The sequence below is a fragment of the Hemibagrus wyckioides genome, linkage group LG04 (genome assembly GCF_019097595.1).
Source record: "Hemibagrus wyckioides isolate EC202008001 linkage group LG04, SWU_Hwy_1.0, whole genome shotgun sequence".
Lineage (NCBI taxonomy): Eukaryota > Metazoa > Chordata > Actinopteri > Siluriformes > Bagridae > Hemibagrus > Hemibagrus wyckioides.
In genome coordinates, this window is record NC_080713.1 from 16,419,124 (window position 1) to 16,437,766 (window position 18,643).

Sequence of the window (18,643 nt, forward strand, 5' to 3'; positions counted from 1 at the left end):
ATGCAAATATGCGAATTTTAAATTGTTCTATGGAAATAAAAGTATTCAGAACAATGCATGCTTACTGTCTTATTTGTTTTGTTTTTTTAATGAATAATACAACTTTCTACAAAGCATTTTCTTACTAAAACTCAAAGGCAGCCCCCTGCACACATATAAAACAGGAATATTCAACCAAATGAAAGAGTATGCAATTATCCATTTCAGAGCTTTATGAATTGTTGTCAGTTATACACAGATCAGGCATAACATTATGAGCACTGAGAGGTGAAGTGAATAACACTGATTATCTCCTCATCATGGCACCCATATATTAGACAGCAAATCAACATTTTGTCCTCAGAGTTGATGTGTTAGAAGCAGGAAAAATGGGCAAGCGTAAGGATTTGAGGGAGTTTGACAAGGGCCAAATTGTGATGGCTAGATGACTGGATCAGAGCATCTCCAAAACTGCAGCTCTTGTGGGGTGTTCCCAGTCTGCAGTGGTCAGTATCTATCAAAAGTGTCCTTTACGCCCTTTAAGTACTGTAAGTAACCTTTAAGTCCTGTAAGTTTTTTACTGTATATTATAACTCCAACTTATAGGAGTTAAAGAATGTGCTGCTAACAACTTGGTGTCAGATACCACAGCACACCTTCAGGGATCTAGTGGAGTCCATGCCTCGACGGAAGGGGGACCAACAGTATTAGGCAGGTGTTCATAATGTTATGGCTGATAGGTGTATGATATATTTCATTACTCATCATGAAGTGTTCCTTCAGAACAGAAGCAGTACAAAATATCAGATTTTCCCCGAATCGCTGTTTTGTCAACACTTTTGTCATGTTTTTATATACAATATTATGATATTCAGGAACCTGCTAATACAAATGCAGGTGGTTGTTGTGTTACAGACAGTGTATATTAACACATGTCTATTATATGTGGGTGGAAGTGAGGAAGTGCTGTGTTAGTATAGCCTCTTTCATCCCTTAGCTTAAATTTCTCACTGACTGCAAACCTTTTAATAAAAATACACTTGTTCACTTTGTTGAGGAAATTAGCAGTAGATATTAAAAGCTTTAATCGAAGCCAATTCAAATATTATATTTTTGAAATGAACCAAATTGGTTGTGAAACACACTAACAGACAGCTTGTGTTGATGAATACTGAAGTATTGTAAAGGCCTTAAGATGGCGACGGTCTTCTCTAAGAGAAAATAAAGAAGGAAAGTCGACAAATGTGTTCAAAACCTGCTTAAGGAGCAAATTTCTACACGGCGTTTCCCTTTCAATAAAAAGCACTGTGGCGCCCTCTGTTGTTAATCTGTGGAACTAGACAAATATCAAAAATATAAAAACATCGTGTTGCTTCAGTATGATACATCATATTGCCAAATGTTTTGGGTCAAATCATTGTATTCAGGTGTTGTTTTTTAGGGGTTGGGTTTGGCCCCTTAGTTCCAGTGAAAGGAACTCTTAATGCTTCAGCATACCAAGGGATTTTGGACAATTTCATGCTCCTAACTTTGTGGGAACAGTTTGGAGATGACCCCTTCCTGTTCTAACATGACTGCACACCAGTGCACAAAGCAAGGTCCATAAAGACATGGATGAGAGAGTTTGGTGTGGAGGAACTTGACTGGCCTGCACAGAGTCCTGACCTCAACCTGATAGAACACCTTTGGGATGAATTAGAGCAGAGACTGAGAGTCAGACCTTCTCGTCCAACATCAGTGCCTGACCTTATAAATGTACTACTAGAGGAATGGTCAGAAATTCCCATAAACACACTCCTAAACCTTGTGGAAAGCCTTCCCTGAAGAGTTGAAATTGTTATGTTTCATGTGCATGTGAAGGCAGACGTCCCAAAACCTTTGGCAATATAGTGTACTTCAGCAAAAAACCTTGGTTCAGAGAAATAGAAAGGGCACCAAGACATATTCTCAGGATTTTTGAAACCTAGTGCAAACCTGTGATCTGAATTGAAGACAAAAATTTCACATGCACAAAACTAAGAATGCAAATGAGCCTAAAATGTTCTGGAGTGGACCATGGACATGATCTAGTTCCTCCTACCTTGTCAGACATTACAGAGACAATGCAGTTATTCTCTCCAGGGCAGGGGATTCATTACAAGTAGTTCTAAGTACACATAGTTCTAAGTACACATGTAGAACTTCAGGCGCTTATGAATGTGACACTGGACAGAACAAGAATCGACTTAAACAATATTCTAAAACTCAAAAATTATCAAAAACTTTGCTGTTTGGCCCTTTACCCTTTGCTTCACTGTCATGAATTCAGATTTATTGGTGAGCTGATTGGGGTTCTGTCTCGCTTCAGTGAGTGTAATCAGGCTTTGGTTGCAGCACACATACATCTCTATAGGCACTCCTAAATTTATAGATCTGGCTATGCTGTTAATCTGCTCTGAGCAGAATCCGCTGGCTCTGAGGTGCCACCACTGTAGTGCTCAATCATTTAGCCTGTCGTTTCATGAAGCTTCGTCTTACACTAGGATGCAGATGCATTGGCCTGGGAAAAAGGGGAAGAGCTTGTTTTGATTTATATTCTGTCGTATTGATTTTCATACATCATTGAGACCCGGTGCCCAAGACCATATAGTGAGGTAAGAACAAAAACTATGAAAACAATCTCATAAACTTATAAGTTGTTCACCCCAACCATCTCTTTTGCCCATTTGCCTTGATTAAAAAAATTAGGAAATATTTTTTGCTATTTTATTGCATGCAAAGAAACAAAACAAGCGAAATAACACAAGAGACTACAATCATATGCTCATGGATGTATTTTAATAAAAATAATTCTGTCAAAATTAAATGAGTACAATATTTCTTTAACATGTTGCCAGTACATATGTATGTTTTTTTTTCTTTTAAGCTATTGTTTTCCTTTTTTATTTTTGTTTTTAAATGTATTTAAAGGTTCATGCTAAGTAGAGGCTAATTCATTTCACAATGGCTAAAACCAAAACTCAAATAAATTCGAAATAATAACAGAAGTGAAATTGTGCACAGCTTGTTGTATTCAGCTTAGTTCTATTTGTCCTGCTTCTTCGTTATCTGAGGCAGAGATGCCACTACACGAATAAGCAAAGAGGGACAAATTATTTCCTAGGAGGATATCAGCGCAATTCTTTCCTTCATTTGTATAGAGTAGGTCCCTGATCAAGGTTCAGCTCAACGTTCGACCATTTTAAAATGGGTGGATAACCAATGATGAGCTCTTGCAGGTATTGGTTTGCCATAAAAATAAAAAAAACACCCCTAAAACACAGGCTTTACTATGTACAGATCAGTAAAAGTATGAGCTCTTCGATCTAGCTCTGTTACACACGATGTCTCCATGCAACACCACTCAGCATTTTCATCAAGTCATGTACCAGAATAAGGAAAGAGAACTCACTGTTGAACTAACAAATTATTGGAAAGTGTACAAAGTATGACCTAAAGGAGCATTCATAAACACATCGAGATCATGTGGCTAGAATGGTGTACTGTTTTGTGAACCACAGTTTGGCTGTTAGCTCATGTTTATCTTGAACCAGGTGGACTACAGACCTTGCAGATTATATATGTAACCTCTAGACCAGTGTTTCTCAATCCGGGTCCTGGAGTACCACATGCACATTTGGATATTTTCCCTGCTCACAATTGCCTGCTTCAACTCATCACCTGATTAACAAGCCTCAACTAGGATGAACTGGGCAAATTACTAAAATAAAATGTGCAGGTCTGGGCTACTCCATGACCAAAGTTGAGAAACATAACTTTGGACCATTTTTGAAAAGTTCAGAACCCTTGGACCTGCTCAGTGAAAAGATCAACCAAATGCAGCTACTGCACAGGTGGCGAAGTGATGTGGACTGGGTTGTTTGCCATCTGAGTGAGGTATAACTGAGAATACAATGCAATTTGTCCAAAAACAACAGATAAAAATATAGTTGTAAAATAACGGATGTAACAATCATATGGTGGCTTGCAGTGAAAAGTGATTAATGTGAAGAAATGGATGATTCTGGGGAAGAAACTGGGGTTTGACTATGGTCAGAAATCCAGAGTACATTGACGGAAGCGAGTACCATAGAATAAAAATGATGTACTTGCGCAATATTTTGTTTTACACTTATTAGAAACACTTGTACATTCAGCTGATCATGTAGCAGCAGCACAATGCAGAAAAAGTGCAATCCCAGTGACTTTAACTGTGGAGTGAATGTTGGTAACAGAAGGGCTGGTTTAAGTGTTTCAGAGGTCTTGGAATTTTCTCACACTACAAACAGGCTGGTGTGAAAAACAAAAAACATCCTGTGTGCAGTGTGTCTGCAGTCTGAAACACCTTGTTGAGAGAAATCAGAGGAGAAAGACTCAGAACTCACATCATGTCAAACCTTGAGGTGGATGAGCTACAAGAGCATCAGACCACTCAGGTTCCACTGCTGTTAAACTACACTGAGTCAACGACAAGTATCCGAGTCTATCACGAGCACAGACTCACTGAAATTGGACAGTCTGTTCCTCAGATTCCTGTTTTCGGTTCATTCCTGGCAGCTCCGGCTAATTATCTCTTAACAACAAGGCATTCCTACCTTGTTTTTCACACCATTCTGTGTAAACTCTACTACAGACTGTCGTGTGTGAAAATATCAGTAGATCAACAGCTTGTAATATCCACAAACCAGCCCTTCTGGTGTCGACAACCACGCCACAATTACGGTCACACTTACTTTTTCTTCAATCTGATGTTTGAAGTGAACATTACCCAAAGCTGCTGGCTCATATCTGTGATTTCACAACATACTGCACCACTACCACATGACAAGCTTATTAGACAACAGCATGAATGTGCAGGTGTTTCTAATCAAGTGGACAGTGAGTGACCCAATTGAGAGAAAGGAGACCACTGTGGTCACGTCCTACAGTGAGTCAGTATTGTGTGTAGTGATAATGTCACAGCTTGTGATGGCATGACGGCGAGAGACAGTGAATGACAGAACTGAGAAGAAATGTGAAGGAAGGAACAAAGCTTGTGATGGAGAAAAGAACAAAAGAGGTAAGAAAATAAAAGAACCGCCAAAACCCTAAACCCCTCATTTGTTTTACGGATCTTAGCTGAAGTACAGTGTCTCCAACAGTCGTCATAATCAGTCTAACAGCTACAACTACACAATCAGTAGAGATGGTGTCAGTAATTTGAGGAAACCGCTCATCAACACTATCCTAGCAGATACAAAATGTAGGAATTAGTGGAACAAATTAGTCAGCTCCCAAGCTTCAATGCTGCAGTCATATTAATGAAATTACTAACGTCTTTTCTCTTTGACAAAAAACGTCAGATTTTTATTCCTTGAAGCCACACACAGACACCCAAAGGTTCAATTTCAATAAGGCTGACCAAAAACGATAAAAGCTGGGGATTTACATCATTTCTGAAGTTTACTCTATAAAGATCATTAAAATAGAGCCTTTTTTTTTTTTTTTTTTTTTTTTTTTTTTTTTTTTAAGTGAGAGAGACCCGCGCTTTGTAAAAAAACACTTAGAAAGTCTGGGTCTGTAATGCATCTGTATGATTCGCATCTAATAAAAACACTAGTGCTGGTGCCTGAGGTGAACTATTAGCTTGGAGGCGAGACACATGGGAATTCCGCACCGTCTCAAAAATCTCAGAAACAGACATGTGGTGTAGTTGCCAGTAAAATTATATTTGATATTCATACTGTATATAAGCAAAGCCTTACTGAGTAGTCACACAGTACTGCTGGCTGCTGCAGCAATACCTCCTTCTACATGCTAAATGACACGTGTCGGAAATACCTGAGTTCTGAATAGGGAGGTGTGTTGCTTCTTTTAATCTGAAGAAGACTTTACTGCTATGTGTTACCCTCGATATGGTGTGTGTCTGGAATACTATGCACTGAATCCACCCATAAAAACAAAGAAGGGAATTCTGGTTCAATGTCAAGGCGAGCACAACAAACTGACAAAATAGAAACTAAAATAAAAAAAAAAAAAAGACTAGATAAACAGAATAATAATTAATTGCCTTTAAATAGTGTCACACAGTTTGTATTTTAATAATACTAAAATTAAAAAGAAGCCTCTCCTCCATGTTTCTAGTCATCTCTCATCCGGACTGCCTGCGGCAAGTGAATGCACGATTTCTAACAAGCGTGTTCCTCATGGCAACCGGAAAGCTGGAAAGTCCTCTTCTTAACTGTCCTGAACATTGCCTGAGGAAACAAACACACACCCACACATGCATTGTTATACGGAAGCATTGGGGGGAGGGGGGGGGGGTCTTATGATGGTATCTTATTGTACAATGTCAGTAGGTTATACACACCTGAATGATGCAGCACTAGAGCACTGAAATGTGTGCTTTGACGAATAGTAAACATTGGAAGAGGCACTTTGGTTATTTTTTATGTTCAAACATTTTTACAGATCTGAATGAATTCAGTCCGATTACAGATTCCTAATGAACTGTTTTACTGAATCCTAAAGTAGACACCTCTCCATATCCATGGATATTAAATCTTAAATAGATATTAAATCCAGAGTTAGGCGTGCATGGAGTAAAGTCTAGCCAAAGTTACCAAAGCATTCAGATTTTACTCAAGCTGCTTTTAATCGATTTCTGGTTCAGCAAAGCCTCGACCAAGTGTGATTATTATTAAACACACAGTGACAAGAAGCGTACAAATGTTGCACAGCATTTCATATTCGCTCAGCATTTCATATTCCCCGGACATTCACTTCAGTGTTGCTTGTCCCTTACAGCATGCATGCTCTGGATCTTTGCTGGATTTCTGGCAATTATTAAATGCTGAAATATACTGATGCTGGTCAGGGTCCTGTGTCTGCTCCAGAAAGTTAGTTTAATGTCCAGCCCACCTCCCATTCAACCTCACAATTCTTTTAAACAGATTAAATGCTATAAAATGAATTGTCTTTTCTTACAGGACTGATATGCAGCATACACTAGCTGATTCTGACAGTCAAAGTAATCAGTGTTACATGCCTATTATTCTTCTCTTTCATGGATTATTAAAAGGTTTACTCATCTTGTTCAAGTTAATTAAGATTCGCCTTTAATGGTTAAATGTTTTCTGATTTTTACATTCCTTATTCTGACTGAGATCTGACTGAGATTATTGCATTTTAAAGCCCATTTAAGGAATTCACTGGGTGGGTTGCAACACTGGGTTTCACAGTGCTATTTTCAATGTAATAAACCTGGAAGATTATTTAGAACAGCAGGTGATGCACTGAATTAGTCACACACAAACACTAGGTACACTGGATCCAGTCAGCTGAAGAATGGGCAACAACTGAAAAAACATCTCAAGACAACACTGGAACACTTACCCAGCAGGACTGGAGCTATTATTAAGTCTAGGGTAGGCATGTTATTCTACAAGAGTAGCTGCAACCAGGTATTATGAATGAAATGACATATACATAAGATTTTGGGTCTGTATAGCTTAGAACTTTGCAAAGAACGGAGTGGTCAGTTTCAGCCATCCACAGCGTGTGTGTGTGTGTGTGTGTCTCTCACCTGGACTTGGGCTAGTGCAAAAAGTTGTCAACTCTGGCGAATGAACAAGAGCCGGAACGCACACGAGCCATGAGCTGCACACACTCTGTAGCCTGCCCCAGGGCAAGCATGAGGGGGGGCTGCTTAGGTAAATTTTGAGACTCTGTTGGAAATTGCAAACAGAGAGAGAGAGAGAGAGAGAGACAGAGAGAGAGAGAGAGACAGAGAGAGAGAGAGAGAGAGACAGAGAGAGAGCGACCGACAGACAGACAGACAGAGACCAGAGGGTTGCATATTTACTTGAATTAATTTTTTTTTTTAATTTAAAAATAAATTTTGGAATAAATAATAAATTTGTGTCTCTGTCTCTCCAAGAAATGGTATGAAACTTCAAGCACCCAAAAGTGTTCTTCAGTGTCTCTGTCTGGGGAAACCCTTTAGGTTTCAATGTTGACCCCAAAGGCACAGGGTTTCTTTTTCACAAACCATCCTAAGCAGAACTGCTTTAAACCGTGTGATCCATGAACCATCCAAAGATCCTTTTTTAAGTGGAAAAATCTGTAATATCTTTATGCAAGCATATGTTTCACTAAACATCTGGATATTTGAACAGATAAACTACAATCAAAATTTTCCAATCATAGATTTTCACTAACTGTGCCTTTCCTGAGAACACTAGGTGTCAAGCAAGAATACACCTTGGGTGGGAACACTTTAGGGCACAAAATACATTCAGGGCAATCTAAGGGCAAATCTGTGTAGTCAGATGAGATTTTTTGCTGGAGGATAAATCTGGTAAATCCTCGGGATATACCTGGAGACGTGAGGTGGCAACACTTTCTATAATAAGCCAGAAATACTACAAGAAATTCCATAAACAATAATACAAAATAAGGGTGTGGGTGTGTGTGTGTGTGTGTGTGTGTGTGTGTATGTGTATGTCAGAAAGTTGTTACCCAAGATGGCGCTGTTGAGAGCAGAGCAGATGGCCTCTCTCTGTGTGGGGTCCAGCTGCTGGCCCACTGGGCAGTTCCATGGGTCTGAGTATGCCAGTAGACTAAATGCATCCTATGTGCATGCGCGCACACACACACACACACACACACACAAATATTGAAACATTAATTTTGCAGCTAATAAGATCATCTCCAACAGGCTTCTATAAAAATTTCCTCTGAATTTGGAGTTGGTAATATAGTAGAATCTTACATCAACATAACCGAAGACAGATACACAGTGAGCATCATTATACGGTATTTGGACAAAAAGGTTTGTGGACATCAAACCTATATATGAGACCTATATAAGGCACTAATTTGGAATCTAGAATGTTTCTGTATGCTACTGATTGAAGATTTCACTTCACTGGAACTCAGAGGCTGAAACATGCTCAAGCATGACAATGCCATTTAGCACAAAGCAAGGTCCTTGAATACAAGGTTTGCCAAGATTGAAGTGGAAGAACTCGAGTGTGTCCTGCACAGAGCCTTGACCTCAACCCCGCTGAACACCTTTGGGATGAACTGGAACACTGGAACTTTTTAGTGCTTGATCTCACTGGCTAAATGAACACAAATCACAGCCATGCTCTAAAATTTAGTGAAAAGCCTTTCCTAAAAAAGGTGGAGATTTTTGTACTGAATCCAGAAAGAAATATTTAACAAGCACATAATGGTGTGACGGTCACGTGTCCACATATTTTTGCCAGTATAGTCTATTTTATTTTTCTAAGAAAGTGTCAACTAGGCAAAGCAGCATTTCCACATTTAAAATTCAGTTTAAATTATGGTTTCCTGACACAAATAATACAATTTTTTTAGTAGTGAAAAGCTTGGAAAATAAAACTGCAGCAAAACCCCACAATAGAAATACATGGCAAATTAGTGACTGTGAAATACAGTAGAGTTGGTCAATGTTGTAGTCATATAAACATAATGAAAACCAGAGCTCAGAGTTTGTGAACATAATCATGTAGAGCTTCTGGATGTGAAGTGTTGTATACTGCTTACCAAAGTACAGGTCTGAATTCCAGTCCAATATCATACACAATATGAGAGTAAAACACACTTCAGGATCACCTTGTATAGTGTGCTTACCTTTCATCCACCAAAAAAAAGTGATCGCTAGTGATTAAAGTCGTGTAATGTGAGGGGGAGTTTTTGAAATTCATGTAGTGTTCACTCGGCTTTAGGCTAGACGGTTTATTTTTAATCATCATTCTCTTAATGCCCCCCCGCTCTGTACCTGCAGCATCTTCTTATGCACAGCGTTCTTGCCGTACTGGCGTGAGAGCTGCTCACTGAGCGCCTGCAGCTCACGGCCAAACTGGATCATGCGCTCCGTGGCAGCCTGGTTACCCCCACACAGCTGCCTCGAGCCACAGCTGTCCTCTAAAAGGAGAAAGAATAGCAGACAAGCTTGTTTAGGCATAGATCATTTGCAAAATCCATGACGATGTTTCCATATATTAAGCGGTAGGTACACAATAAAATCAGACAGCTTACACATTGCTTTATTTAATTAGTGACATCAGTAGATTTTCTTCTCTAAGTGATATGTGTAGCTACACAGTGAGAATAGGCATCTAGACTCAACTAATGCGGTCTCAGAGACTAGACCTAATTTGAGTTACATAAAAAAATACATCTTTCCATGTCCTCACATCAATACAAATACTGTACATGTAATCAGTCAAGATGAAAGCATCACCAGGTTTTTTATTTTTAGTGTTTGTTATATAATGTTTTGTTCAGTAGCTGCTTTGTGCATTTCAACAGCAGGCTCTGTATCTTTTTTGCTCTCTTCCATTCCAAAGGTCAGACAAAAACGTGTTTACCATTCTTTTAATACCAATCCTCCCAATGCACCTCACGCTGCTTTTCAAACTGCAGTATAATTAAACGCTGAATGCGTCCAGTGGCTTATCTTTTACCACAGACTAAATGTGTTGTGACATGTATGATTTAAATGCTTTAAAAAGCTTTCCAGCCTCCGCTATAGACCACTGCATCGGTCTCTCCTGCATACAGAAGAGCTCGTTTCCAGGAGGGAGAGAGAAAAAAAGAGAGAGGGAGAGGAAGAGAGAGTTGGGGGTGAGATGAAGCAGGGGTCATCTTCAAAAGCAAGAAAATAAAAGAGACTTTTGAATTAATAAAATGTACAACATACATCATGAATGTATAGCATTCAATCATGCTAAAAATTGTGTGTGTGTGTGTGTGTGTGTATGAACACAGCACACAATGCTTTTAGAATGTCATCAGTTTAGCCAGAACATTTCTGGAGGTTGTCTGGCTGTGATCAAGTCTCAGATTGTATAAACAGAAAATGGCCTTTATTCATCAGTTGTATATGATCAGATCTGATTGTAAAGCAAGCTTACATAATTGACAGTTTCCTGGTCAAAGTGGAATATCTCAACAGCCATAAAATTGCATGATTTATAGTTACATAATCTAATCATAATCAATAGCATTCACAATTATATGTATTATATTCATATTATTTATATTTGTGCATAAGAAACCCTTTTACTAAAATACAAGCAGAAGAACCGCACACAAATATGTCACTGTACATTTTTGGAGGTTATTTCATAATCATGCATCAGCAGCTAAAACAGCTGTGTGCTCGGCCTTTCAGTGATTGCTTTCAGCATTTCGCTGATTTGATTTAAGGATTTGTTTCATTCTGTCACTTTGTTAAATTCATTCCCGCACCTCAGCCAGAAACAAGTGGGACTTTCTGACAGCCTTAATTCTACAGGGTTAGTGCTGAATACCTCAGACCTGCAGCAGCTCCACCAGCTTTATTAAGAAAAATTCAAATAAAACAGCAGAATAATACATTCATGAATATATGTATACTTCATATTACACCTTTAATTTCAGTATAAAGACAAGACTGCAAAGGCAAACCTCCAAAACCTCTATTTTCTTCTTTAATTACATTTAAGCACATATTATGTCGTTTTTGATGACAGAATTCTTTCGTTTCACCTCCCTAAATGATTTAGCTCCTTCCTTGTTACTTGGATAACTGTAGCCATCTTATTATAGCCTCCCTTAAACAACACCGGTTTAAATTAGGGCATGTTTCCTGTATACTATCTATTACACTATATTTATCCTCATTACATTTTACTATGTGTTTATTATTTTTGATGTCTACCTTATTTTATTCTATATTTATAGTTTTGACGTGTGTTCTTAGTTCTTAGGTAGTTTTGTTCATTGATGCACTGTGAAGCACACTGCAGACTCACTGCACTCACTGTCAACACTATTCTTTTGCAGAGTCGGCGTTATATGTCCTGTTTGTCTGCACTGTCTTGTCATCCTGTGCACTTCTGTTGTATGTCTAGTTTCTAAAGATTGCACCTTAAGTATAGTTTAGCTTTATCTCTGTGTTTAGCTCCATGTTTGTCACCTGTACTTTGTGTGCACCTTTGGTCTAGGAGGAATTTTTTTTTCATTTCACTGTGTACTGCATCAGCTACATATGGTTGAAGTGACAATAAATCTTTGACTTTGAGACTGCTCTATGCATTTAACATGTAAATCAGAGCCTAATGGGTGGGAACTTGCGTCCATGCAGCAGAAATTGCATTCATCATTTGTGCATGAACTTCTGCGCTTAAATCAGTTCCATGAATCAGAAGCAGATTTGTCCAACTCCTGTAATCTTATTAGATTATTTGCATTTTTGTGAGAAGAATAAGTTCTGATAAAACTGCAGCTGATAAGTAGGTATCGGGTGTAAACACAAGATCAGATTATTTGTTTTATAGTTATTCACTCAGTGTACACTTTATTAGGAATACCTGCATAGCCATCATGCGGCAGCAGCACCATACAAAATATAATAATGCAGAAACAGAGAAAAGATCTTCATGTTCACATCAAACATTAGAATGAGTATGAAGAAATCTCAGTGACTTGGCATGGTTGTTGGTGTCAGATGGGATAGGTTGAGTGTTTCATAAACTGCTGATATGCTGGGAATTTCACACACAGCAGTCAAACCAGGGGTGTCAAAGGGTGTCATTTTAGGTTGGATCGGAAAAAGGCCTCTTGTGCTGGCAGAATAAGCTTTTATTAATCCTCAGTGTGCTGTCAGTTACATTAATATTGACCATACAATATAATTTATAAAAGAAACTTGAAACAAACCCTGTTCTCAAGTGAAGAACAGTCATGCCTTGTGAAAAAAGTGCTGTTTTTATTATCTCCAAATAATGGCATAAAAACCATTTACTGTCCTTTGCATATGAATATCAGTTAGCTAAGAAAAGCAAATATTACAGATTCCAATTGTAATGCATTATGCACAATTCATAATTAAATTTGAATTCATGAAAATCATTTGTTTTGCTTTCCAATCCAGCATCCTGATGCCTGACCTTTTAACTAATGCAATGCATCAACAGTGATCAGCGTCCACTTTCATAATGTCATTTAGATCTATGTTTAAGTCGAGAGAGCAACTTGGACTTTTTGTCTGACTTTGAGTCTAAAACTACTCAACATGGTAGTAAAGAGTAATTATTTGAGATAATGTAGACTTCCTGTCAGCTCAAACAAGTGTGCACGTACTCCTCTGATCTCTTTTATCAACAAGGTGTTTCAGCATGCAGACCCTCTACTCACAGGATGCCCCCCTCCCCACAGCATGCTGTGTAAACTCTAGAGACTGTTGAGTGTGAAATTTTCAACAGATCAGCAGCATCTGAAATACTCAAACCAACCCATCTAGCACAAACAACCATGCCACAGTCAGTCACAAATATACTTTTCTTCATTCTGATGTTCTAGTCAACATTATCTGAAATGCTTAATCTGTATCTGCATGCTTTTATGTATTGTGCTGTTGCCACATAATCATGAATTCATATAACTGCATCAATGTGCAGGTGTACAGGTGTTCCTATTAAAGTGCACAGTAAGTGTAGGAGTCTATACACAATAAGCACAGTAATGTTAAGGTATAAACCAGGCCCAAAAACATTGCGCTGTTATCAATTCTTTGAGTTCAGGCTGACCTATCTAGGCGTTTTCTTAGTAGTTTGATACTTGTCTGTACCTGTTACTCCATTTCCCACGCTGTTGTCATCCCCTTGCATGATCTCCTGGTGCTTGTAGGTGCCATTTACGATGCGAGTGGAGGAATTCTCAGCCACTCCATTACTGTAGTGCTCTGCCTCAATCTCCATCTCACTATCACTGTGCACAAACACACACACACAGAGATACGACTGAACGACAAATCTATATAGACAAATTAATGACACAACAAAATGAATGAATGAAAACATCAGTTTAGAATTGTGCAATGTGTCCACTCTCTCTCTCTCTCTCTCTCTCTCTCTCCTGCTCTACCTGGTTTCCTGGTTGCTGGTGGTGCTGTGTGGCTGGGACTTGGTGGAGTCTGTGGAGTTGGACTCAGAATAGTTGACTGAGGAGGGTGAGGAGGAAGGGGAAGAGGAGGCGGAGCCAGCTCCGGGGTATTTGGTGTGGCCCTTGTTTTTGTTAGAAGGCGTCACACCATTACTGCACGTGGGACTGTCTGCTCCTGGTCAAGGTAAAAGTGCAACATGCTTTAGATGTGAGGTTGCATTCACAAAGAAGAATATGTTGTTGGACAATAAGCACGTGACTATCAGCTAATAACACATAACTGTTACTCTCAGCTCACATGCTGATGGGTCCAAATCTGCAAAATCTGTAAGTGTAACTCAGGCTAATTTAATAAAAAGTCATTATGAAATGTGAAAAATGTCTACATGCCTATGACAGGCTATATGCTAATATAAAATAATTTTACTAATGTTATGTAAATGTTCATTTACACATTATACAAATGAATTCTAGTGGCCTAGCCAATATAATCCAGAGCCCTGTTGTGTACATTTGCGAGAAAGAATAATGTAAGACTAATACACACTATGTGGCCAAAAGTATGTTGATACCTGACTTTCATATTCACATGTGAGAATTTCTAAAACTGTTGCTGTGCAATTGTCTTGAATGTCTTTGTACACTTTAGCATTAAGATGTCCTTCCATTCCCCAGTGCACAAAGCGAGTTCCCTGAAGACATGATTTGCCAATTTTGAAGGGGAAGAACTTAAGTGTCTTGTACAGAGCGCTGACCACAACCCTAGTAAACACATTGGGATGGATTAGAATGGTGACTACAGGCCTATACTGTCCTCGTTACCCAGCATCAGTGTCCAGCATCACTAAAGCTCTTGTGGCTGAATGAGCAAATCCCTACTGCCACGCTCCATAATCTAACAGAAAGCCTTCACAAAGTATGGTGGTTATTAAAACATGAATTGAACGGGATGTTGGACACGCACACATGGAAGTGGTTTGGTGTTCATATACTTTTGTTACATGGTTAGAGCTTAAACCCACATTGTTTCATTTCTATGCATGTTTTGTAATTTAAAGTGCATGTTCTGTGTTTGACTCTCATATTGAGTGTACAGTAGAAGAACAAAACATCTATGTTTTCACTTACAGACTTTTTGAATCTTTTAATAAGATTCTCTCTCATCATTTCCAATACATTTTGTGACTTTTGCCAAAACATCAGCCCCTGTATCTATGTAAAGTCCGGTTATATAGAGTATGGAAACTATCCCTGCTCAAATGTTTCAGCTAAATAATAATGCACATACTAATGACTTAATGTGAAGGTGCCTTTATGTAGGGAAAAATAACAACACTGTGGGTCACCTGTGCTGTGCAGGTGGGGGTTGGTGGCTCCATGCCGGGGGCTAAGGCTCGGGGAACCAGAATAACTGTCCTGGTTGTTGGGGGAGTGGACACTAAAGCATCGTACCTCACTGTCTGTACCATTCACCATCTCCACAAACTGCCGACACCTGAAACGGACAAGATAGCCAGGTTATATCACTTTGTGTGCGTTCATGCATGCTTGTGCGTGTGTTCCTCAAGCCAGTCAGGTGTCAAAATGAGCACAGATATCTTTGAAATCCTTTAATACTCCCTGACTGACATTCATAGCATGGAAGTGCAGACACTTTTGTGATATCAGTCACACTGACTGTCAAAGTGATGCAATGAGTGAGTCTCTCACACTGTCTATACTGCCATGGACAGCATGTCCTATTAAGCTGATTCGTTTAAAGAGGTACCTTCAACATTTAATAACGTTAGTGTGGACACACTATATCATTGCTGTCTCTTTATTGTAGGTGAAAGCAGGCAGCCTTTGCAGGTAGTATATGTTTATTTGTAGCAGGTAGATTATCTGAATCCAGTTTGCTATCAGTTATGACATCTGACCACCTTATTAAATATCAAAGCACATGACCTGCTATGTCATGAAAGGCCTTCTCCTATAATATATTCAACAGTGAAGATTTCAGTTGTTGGAATTGTAAGGCAATAGACCTCAAATATTTTAGGTGATATTTCTGTTCAAGCAAAATCAAAAGGCCCTTTTAACAGCAAGCTTGAACACATTATGTGACGCATTGTTCCTTTGTAGTTATGGGTTTGATTAGAAGCACAATCTGTACATACTAATATGAGACATAGGCCACAGTGAAAATATAGTGTGAACAAATTTGATGTCTGAAGAGAACCTTAACGACTTTGCTATTTCAGAATATTATGTCATTATTTTGACTTTATCTCTCATCATTCTGACTTGTGTTCAGAGTCAAACCCTAAAAACAGGACAGATGTTCTATAGACAATTGGATAGATTGCTAGTCAGAGCACTTGGCTGAGATCTCCAATAACAGCTGACTCTTCTGGCTCCCAAATGAATCAACCCTACATCACTGTTATTGTGCCATCTCTCTGAGCTTCATTAAAAAGATTCACTTCCTCTTATTCTGATAACTGATTGGCTCCATTAATAAAACTTGACTATGCAGTACATCTTCAGGTGAATCCTCCCAGTTATGTCTCACGCACAGCTGAGAGTCAAACCCACGTCTCACCATTCGCACTATCGAACAGCTCAGATGTTGAAAACACGTTTCCTTTTGATTAAAACACACTGTAGTGTAACAGCTTGGCTACATCTATAAAAAAGAGAAACAGCTCACATAGATGAGCAGATATTCCTCCTTCAGACTGTTTGCAAATGACACATCACGAGAACACACATGATTAATGCTGCTGGTTGAGCTCGTGTCTCTACCAATACACAAATCTTTCTGCTGAAGGATAGTAGTGACCGTCTGCTACAAAGTGATCACATGTGCTTTTAACGTGTATCCTGGGTGATGGGATCACAAGTGTTCAGCGCTATGTACCGGTGTGAATGGTGTTGAATGAGTCTCGAAGACGCACTGTGATGCAATCACTCATGGACGCAGAACATTCATAGTCTCGGACAGCAACAAAGCATTAACTACGTTTACATTTATGGCTTTTGGTAGACACCCTTATCCAGAGCGATTTACCAGTAACTGCATCCTGATACTGCTTTACTAGGTCACTGACTAAGAATATCATCAGTCTAAAAACTCTGTTGGAGAGGTAATATAGTAAGAACAGCACACAGACCACTTTATTTTTTAAGTGCTAATTTAAGAACTAATTGAATGAGTCACTGCCCAAGCCGGAAAATTTTGTAATTATAGCGAGACTGTTTGGAACAGAACAGCTCTCTGCCAGTAGGCTAATGGATTAAAAAACAATGCTAGAACAGCAGAGACAAAAGCAACTGCTATTCAGTTTCATTTGGCGTCTCATCCCTCATTCATGTATAAGCCTGGAAAAAAAACTGCAGCAGACGAATGACATAATTGTGCCTGACGGCCTTTCTTTAGCAGAAACGATGTATGTAATCCGATCACACTGAGTGGTCACTGAAGACAAATTCATAATCCTGGGTGTGAATGACCGAGTGTCCACTTTTGATTCAAAGGATGCATGCCTATGCCAGGTGTGAATGGTGCATTACTCTTTCCAAAAGGCCTTTTCCTACAAACACATCACCACAGTTTTAAACAACAATTGAATGTTTCAGATTAGTTTTAATTTATTCCTTCCCTGTGATCCAAGTAAAGTCAGACATATTCTGGGGCAATTTCTAAATTAATTTTCTGGGCAATAAGATATATCTCATAAAGGCTATAACAGAGTTACATAGGGCCTTCACAAGCAGTGTAGAAAGATATTTAATATTCAGCTACAGCTTGGGTTTTCAATTTTTTAACATTAATCTGGTAATTATTGCACTAAAATCTCTGTGTGTTTGATAAATGTTGTTGTTGATCTTTCAGCTGCTCCCTACGTGTGTGAGGGGTCACCAGAGTGGACTAACTGGTCCGCACAACAACTTGGTACAGGTTTTTATGCCGGATGCCCTTCCTAACGCAACCCTCCCATTTTTTTCTGGGCTTGGGACCGGCACTACATCCAGCGGCTGGGGTTTGGCCACTGGCTGGGAATCGAACCCGGCCTTCTGCATGGTAGTACAGAAACCTACCACTGAGCCACCAGTGCCCCATCTCTCTGTGTTTGGTAAATAATGAACATAAAACCAGTCAACCACATTCTTTTAAACTGCTGCTTTTGGATTGCAGAGCAACATCTGCCCTCTTCCACATACAAGAGTTCACAGACAGTCATGATTATATCCCTAACATGACATCGCTCCCTTCCAGAGAGGATGACCATTTTTTCCTCCCTTGACGCTCAACATCAGGGATTGTGTTTCTGTTCCTCATTTACTTGTATTAGTTATATTTTACTGCTTTCATTTTTGCTATACACTAATGGCATTTGGGTTTGAGATAAAGAGGCGAATATGAGAGTAGTATTTCACTACCCAAGTCACCATCTGATAACCTCTGAAACTTTCACCGATTAAGTTAAGCAAAGGAAAAGCAACACACGGTCTCAGTTACGGATGGGCCTGGTTTTAATGCTGCACTGGAGAAGTGCTATCAGAATCGCCTACTTTACTATACAGTATTGCTGGAGACATTTTTCATTGGAGTGACTAAAAACAGGTCACTAAAATGTAATCCAATTACCAAGAAATTTTATAGAAAAAAAATTAGATTCAAATGTTTATGGATCTTAATACATTTGAATAAATGTTTGAGGCC

At 39.0% G+C, this 18,643-nt stretch overlaps 1 protein-coding gene across 2 annotated transcripts in view; it reads right to left on the minus strand.

Moving 5' to 3' along the window:
- Positions 1 to 2,783: 2,783 nt before the first annotated feature.
- Positions 2,784 to 18,643, minus strand: part of ranbp10 (RAN binding protein 10) — a 54,573-nt gene continuing 38,713 nt past the window's right edge. For both annotated transcript variants that reach the window (XM_058387390.1, XM_058387391.1), the window contains 7 exons: positions 15,282 to 15,430; positions 13,918 to 14,110; positions 13,622 to 13,761; positions 9,785 to 9,930; positions 8,497 to 8,608; positions 7,562 to 7,703; positions 2,784 to 6,233 (listed from right to left, as the gene is read on the minus strand). In XM_058387390.1, the coding sequence (XP_058243373.1) occupies positions 7,573 to 7,703; positions 8,497 to 8,608; positions 9,785 to 9,930; positions 13,622 to 13,761; positions 13,918 to 14,110; positions 15,282 to 15,430 (871 nt within the window). In that variant the 3' untranslated portion in view covers positions 2,784 to 6,233; positions 7,562 to 7,572. The remainder of the gene's footprint in view (positions 6,234 to 7,561; positions 7,704 to 8,496; positions 8,609 to 9,784; positions 9,931 to 13,621; positions 13,762 to 13,917; positions 14,111 to 15,281; positions 15,431 to 18,643) is intronic.